General features: G+C 46.5%; 1 protein-coding gene across 1 annotated transcript in view; it reads right to left on the bottom strand.

Moving 5' to 3' along the window:
* Nucleotides 1–645: 645 nt before the first annotated feature.
* Nucleotides 646–6,831, bottom strand: part of RING1 (ring finger protein 1) — a 44,174-nt gene continuing 37,988 nt past the window's right edge. Inside the window, exons 2-5 of the mRNA XM_033142137.1 lie at nucleotides 6,019–6,234; nucleotides 3,186–3,482; nucleotides 2,468–2,636; nucleotides 646–802 (exon numbers count right to left, since the gene is read on the bottom strand). Coding sequence (XP_032998028.1) covers nucleotides 701–802; nucleotides 2,468–2,636; nucleotides 3,186–3,482; nucleotides 6,019–6,234 — 784 coding nt within the window. The 3' untranslated portion in view covers nucleotides 646–700. The remainder of the gene's footprint in view (nucleotides 803–2,467; nucleotides 2,637–3,185; nucleotides 3,483–6,018; nucleotides 6,235–6,831) is intronic.

The raw sequence follows: 6,831 nt of genomic DNA, 5'->3' as shown, positions 1-6,831 counted from the left end.
CCAGTCCATGGGGGTGTGGCCAGTCCATGGGAGTGTGGCCAGTCCATGGGGGTGGGGCGTCAGTCCATGGGGGTGTGGCCAGTCCATGGGGGTGGGGCCAGTCCATGGGGGTGTGGCCTGTGTGTGTGTGAGAGATAGAGAGAGAGAGAGAGAGAGAGAGAGAGACTCCAGTCTTTGAAAGAGGCAAAAAAACTCCTTGATGAATTAAATTCAACAAAAGGGGGGGGGATAGAGAGAGAGAAAAAAAAAAACAGCTGTAAAAAGGCCAGAGAGAAACGTCTGGTCCCAGCAGCAGCAGCAGCAGCAGCAGCAACCCCCCCTTGCCCCCCCACCATTGCAAGGCCCCCCCCCATCATCCCTGCTCAATCTGTCCTTTGGGGGAGAAGAGGGGAAGCCAAAACAGAGGGGCGGTGGGACGCCATCGCCTTCTTTGGGGGCACCAGTCTTTTCTGGGTGGGTGGGGGGGCTAAGTGTGCCGGAAGCGGTGGAGTGGGGGGGGGCGGGAGCAGTTTCAGCCATTTGGGCAAACCCCCCCGTACCCCTTGCAAAGCGCTGTCATCTTCTTCCTCCTCGTCTTCCTCGGAGAGTCCCCACGGCGGTGGGGGGGGGCCATGCCGGTGCCCCCCTCTTCTTCCTCCTCCCCCCCCCGGTGTAAACACTTGCTGTCAGCCCGACAGTCTTGTGGGGGGGGGCTCAGCCCTCATTTCTGCTCCTTGGTGGGGGCGTAGTACAGCTCGAGGGGCTTGGTCAGCTTCCAGTATTTCTCGTTCACCAGCTCCAAGGTGACGGATCCGTTCAGCGTCTGCGGGGGGGGGGGGGAGGAGAGGAGGTGTTGGGAGTGGAGAAGTAAATGAAGCCCCCCCTCCCAAAAAGACGGGGGGGGGCTAACAGCGAGGCAGGCCGTTTCCCTGCAGAAACATTTAATTTTTAAAATTTTCTTTATTAAATCTGCATATAATAATAATAATAATAATAATAATAATAATAATAATAATAATAATAATTTATTTGTACCCCGCCCATCTGCCTGGGTCTCCCCAGCCACTCTGGGCGGCTTCCACCAAACATTAAAATACATTTAAAATAAAATACCGCCCTGTAACTGTAGATCTCGGGGAGGGGGGGGTCACAACATAATGAGACAGGCGAAATATAAATTATCATGGGCAATACGGAGAGAGATAAAGCATGGATTATGGAATAATATGCAGTTGACCAAAGGACCCATGGAGTCTGGAGATTCACAGAAACCTCCAAATACGAATGCGGTGTAAGTTTTGTCTTGTTACAATTTGACACTTGTCAAATCAAATGAAATTTATTTCAAAAGAATGAAAAGGAAAAAAAGAGATTGGCAAAATATGAGATTTCTCCCCCCCCCCATCAGCACCGGCAACCCGCCAGCGGCTGAACAGAGACGTGTTTAGGGAAACGTTCGGCCTTTGAACTAGTCAAATAAATAAATAAATAAAATTAAAATTAATTATAATAAATAATAAATAAAATAAAGTTAAAATAATATAAAATTTAAAATTTAAAATTTAAAATTTAAAATTTAAAATTTAAAATTTAAAATTTAAAATTTAAAATTTAAAATTTAAAATTTAAAAAAATTAAAATTAAAATTAAAATTAAAATAAAATAAAATAAAATTACATTAAAAGAATTAAAATAAAATAAAATAAAATAAAATAAAATAAATTAATTAAAATAAAATAAAAATAAAATAAAATAAAATAAAATAACTGGAGTGAAAGAGGAGAGAAATACAAAAAGGAAAAAGACAGAAATGAATAAAGCAACCCCTCACCTAGAGCTTCCTTTTCATTTTTGTCTTTTAATTTCAAATTTTTAATTTAATTTCAATTTTTAATTTAATTTTCAATTGTCGTTTAATCTCACTGTAAACATGTGATACGGTGACAATAAAGTATTTCTATTTCTAAGTTCTATTGTAACCGCATTACTTTTTACACTTTTTTGAGGACCTGGCACAACTGGGTGGGCAGAGCAAGAGACTCCTAATCTCGGGGTTGCGGGTTCGAGTGCCGTGTTGGGCAAATGGCAGCGGGTTGGACTGGATGACCCTTGGCAGTACAAACAATCTTGGCAGACCCCGTTTAATTTGGACGGGTTTTAATGACGTTCCATTTGACCTTCATCCCTGCAAACAGCTTGGAAGCCCTTTCAGCCAGCAAACGGCGTACGGATTAACTGCTAAATATATTTCCGTGCTCTTATTGCACGGAAAGGCCCCGATCCTGACCCCCCAAGCAATTCCCCCAGGGAAGCTCATCCTGCCCGGCCAGGCGGCAACCGGTTCCGTCTCCGCTACGGGACCTCGAACCCAGAACCCCCTCTGCCTCTTCTCGGCCTGCGGGGTGCAGCACCCTTCCTCCCTCGGGGGGGGGGGGAGAGGCCCTCCCCGTCAATGTCCTGCAACCCCCCCCCACCCGCCGGCTGTTACCGTGAAGGCCCCCCCGGCCGTGGTGATGTAGATGGTGTACTGCTTCTCGCTGACGTCCTCCAGGGCGGGGGCTTCGGATCCGGCCCCCGGGGCCTCTTCCAGGGCGATGCGCAGGGCCAGGTATTTGGAGAGGTGGTCCACGGTGGCGTTGGCCGTGGTCTTGACGTACCTGGCGGGGAGGGGGAGGCAGGGTTAGGGGTGCGGGGAGGGGGTTGGGGGTGGAGGGGGGGGTCTGAGGACTTAGGAGGGTGGGCTCCCCTTCCTTGGAGATGCTGGGCGGTCGTCTGTAAGTGATTCTTTACCTGGGACTCCTGCATCTCAGGGGGTTGGACTGGATGACCCCTGGGGGTCCCTTTTCACACTACAACGCACTGATTCTTACCTGGGACTCCTGCATCGCATGGGGTTGGACTGGATGACCCCTGGGGGTCCCTTTTCACACTACAACGCACTGATTCTTACCTGGGACTCCTGCATCGCATGGGGTTGGACTGGATGACCCCTGGGGGTCCCTTTTCACACTACAACGCACTGATTCTTTAGCTGGGACTCAGGCATCTCAGGGGTTGGACTGGATGACCCCTGGGGGTCCCTTCCAGCCCAACGACCCCCTGACAACCTTCCCCAGCACTCAAGGTGGCTTCCCACTGGGGTGGGTGTGTCTTCTCAGGAGCCCCCCCCTGTATGGGTCCCGGGGGGGGGGGTCTCTGCTGCCCACCTGGTCTGGGCATAGGCTCCCTTCTCCACCAGGACTGGGTGGGGGCGAAAGACCAGCTCGATCTCGCTGCTGCCGGGCTCGGCGCCCAGCTCAGGGCTCCGGCGGCCCCCCTCGTGCGAGGTCTCCGGCTCGGCGCAGGACTCGTCCGAGGCCCTGGAGCGCTTGCAGCTGGGTCCGGCCTCCATCTGGCTGGGGGCCGAGGCGTTGCTGAGGTGGGAGCGGCTGTCGCAGTTGTCCTCCGCCCCGCTGAAGGTGTTGTTGTCCGACTCTTGGGGGTGCTTGCGGGCGCGCTGGCCCCTGGAGGCGGGAGGAAAGAGGCGGGAGCGTCACACACACGCACACACACACACACACACGGATCGGCAGGGCAAACCCACCAACCAAATAAAACTAGCAAAAAGCTCCGGCGGAACTCCCTGCCTCATGATTCCATTGTAAGTTCCAGTTACAGGTAGCTAGCCGTGTTGGTCTGCCATAGTCAAAACAAAATAAAATTAAAAATTCCTCCCAGTAGCACCTTAGAGGCCAACTAAGTTTGTTCTTGGTATGAGCTTTGGTGTGCATGCACACTGAAATAGTGTGCATGCACTGAAATAGTGTGCATTCACTGAAATAGTTGCATGCACTGAAATAGTGTGCATGCACTGAAATAGTTGCATGCACTCTGAAATAGTGTGCATTCACTGAAATAGTGTGCATGCACTGAAATAGTGTGCATGCACTGAAATAGTTGCATGCACTCTGAAATAGTGTGCATTCACTGAAATAGTTTGCGTGCACTGAAATAGTGTGCGTGCACACTGAAATAGTGTGCATGCACTGAAATAGTGTGCATGCACTGAAATAGTGTGCATGCACTGAAATAGTTGCATGCACTCTGAAATAATGTGCATGCACTGAAATAGTGTGCATTCACTGAAACAGTGTGTGTGCACTGAAATAGTGCATGCACACTGAAATAGTGTGCATTCACTGAAATAGTGTGCATTCACTGAAACAGTGTGTGTGCACTGAAATAGTGTGCGTGCACTGAAATAGTTGCATGCACTCTGAAATAGTGTGCATGCACTGAAATAGTGTGCATGCACTATCTGAAGAAGTGTGCATGCACACGAAAGCTCCTACCAAGAACAAACTTAGTTGGTCTCTACGGTGCCATTCTAAGTTGTTATTCTGTTCATTTCTATCTTGGCTCTTTCCCTGGCAGGGATTCAGGGCAGCTCAAACCCGAAGCAGAAAGAGCTAAAAAAAAACATCGGGCTGGGAGAGCAGTCATTGAAAAACAATTAAGCATTAGCAGGATAAATATATGGTCTATGCAATAATACAGGTTTGTAGGATTCCCAAAAGCTGGTTGGAATAAGAAAGTATGGGGAAAGGACAACAAGGAAACAGCCGGTCTGATTTCTCTTGCATATTATTAGTCTTGCATTCTTATTTATTATATGTATTTTTTCCCCCAAGACGGGACTCAGGGCAGCTTAACAGTGGATAGTAGAGAAAAAGCTATTAAACACTCTCACTCTCGTGTGTGTGTGTGTTTGAGAGAGAGATTAAGAATACAGGTAATTTACATTCAAAACATCACTACATCAATCCGCTTACAACGCTTTTAAAGAAATCTATGAATAATAATAATTATTATTATTATTATTATTATTGCTGCTGCTGCTGCTGCTAGCTAACATTCCTGTATCGCACGGGGTCAGACTAGATGAACCCTGGTGTGCCTTCCAAGTCTATCATCCCATGATTATAATAGTCTGGGGGCAGGGGCGTAGCAGGGGGGGCAGGGGGTGGGCTGCCCAGTGTTCCATAACGGAGGGGGTGACAAATTATCAAGGAACAAATTTTTTTGAAAAAAGATTTGGGAAAAAAATATGAAATTTTTTTTTCTGAATTTTTTTTTTTTGGAAAATGTGGGCTGCAAAGGTCTTATCTTACTATACTAGGGATTATATATGAAATTTCTTTTTTCTTTTAAAGAAATTTATTAAATTTTACCAATGAAACATACAATACAAAATACAACAAAACAAGCAAACAACAACAAAAACTACAAAACTACAAAAATCTAATTATCCCTAACTTATTCATAACATTATGTTGGGACCTCCTCACATCCTGCGTTCATTTCTAATCCTCTTTAGTAACTTTCTAACATTGTAAAATCCTCCTTTTCATCTAATCTTAATCTTTATAATCGATAATCATAACTAAACTCTTAATCCTAATAAAATATAGATATATATGAAATTTCATGCATATCGGTTCATATCCTGACCCTCCTCTACCAAAATAGCTGTTTCCCTATGTCACGAAGGCTGAAATTTCAGTTCAGTGGAGCACTTACTGTTCCCAACCCTAACCCTGCGGAAAGCCATCTAATTAGACTTTAATTTGATTTCGAGATGTTTTTAGGAGGCAATTTAATCATTGTCTGATTTTATACCAATGTTATGTATCTGATGTTAGCCACCCTGAGCCCGACTTTGGCTGGGGAGGGCGGGATATAAATAAAAGTTTATTATTATTATTATTATTATTATTATTATTATTATTATTATTATTCCTTTGTAAGAAAATATGAAATAACTTTAAACCATTTTTGCAGGGTGGGGGAAATCAATGGGGGGGTTGACAAGAAATTTTCCGCACCGGATACCACCTGACCTTCCCATGCCTTGGGGAGGGACAATTTTTTTTTGCCCCGGGTACCAATTTACCTTGCTACGCCCCTGTTGAGAGGGGAAAGAGAGGAGATGCATGTCTCTTGGGGTCAGGGCAGAAAGAAAACCCCCCAACCACCCCACCCCACCCCGAGCCCCCTTACCTGTTCATGGCCTGCATCTTGAGCCCCTCCTCCATGCTGCTGCGAAGGGCCTGCTGGTTGTGGAGTCGGTTGAGCTTGGCCAGGACGCGGTCTTGGTGCGCTTCGTACTCGTCCCGGCTGGGGTAGATCTTGGAGATGAGGGCGTCAAAGTTGGGGTCGGGGCGCAGGGACCGCTTGGAGACCAGCTTCTTGCGGCAGGTCGGGCACTCCTTGTTCCTGCGGCGGAGGAAACCGGGAAACCCAAATCAAGGTGCGGGATGAACAGGGGGAAGCGGCAGGAAAAGGGGCCCCTTCTTTATTTAGAGAAATGGTGCTCTGGGGGGGTAGGACTTGAACCCGTGGCTTCAAGTTACAAGGAAGGGGATTATGACTCGACATCGGGGGGGGAAAACTTTCTAGTGGGAAGAAGAAGAAGAAGAAGAAGGAGGAGGAGGAGGAGAAGAGGAAGAAGAGGAAGAAGAAGAAGAAGAAGAGGAAGAAGAGGAAGAAGAAGAAGAAGACAAAGAAGAAGAGGAAGAAGAAGAAGACGAAGAAGAAGAAGACGAAGACGAAGAAGACAAGAAGAAGAGGAAGAAAGAAGAAGAGACGAAGAAGACGACGAGAAGAAGAACGAAGAAAAAGACGACGAAAAAAAAGAAAGAAGAAGAAGAAGAAGAAAAGAAAAGAAGAAAAAGGAAGAAGAAGAAGAAGAAGAAGAAAAAGAAAGAGAAGAATAAAGAGAAGAAGAAAAGAAGAGAAGAAGAAGAAGAAAGAAAAAGAAGAAGAAAGAAGAGAGAGAAGAAGAGGAAGAAAAAGAAGAGAGAGAAAGGAGAG

Source organism: Lacerta agilis, chromosome 2 (assembly GCF_009819535.1).
Source record: "Lacerta agilis isolate rLacAgi1 chromosome 2, rLacAgi1.pri, whole genome shotgun sequence".
NCBI lineage: Eukaryota > Metazoa > Chordata > Lepidosauria > Squamata > Lacertidae > Lacerta > Lacerta agilis.
Note: the sequence above shows the minus strand (reverse complement) of the source record. Positions and strands in the feature narration are given on the sequence as shown.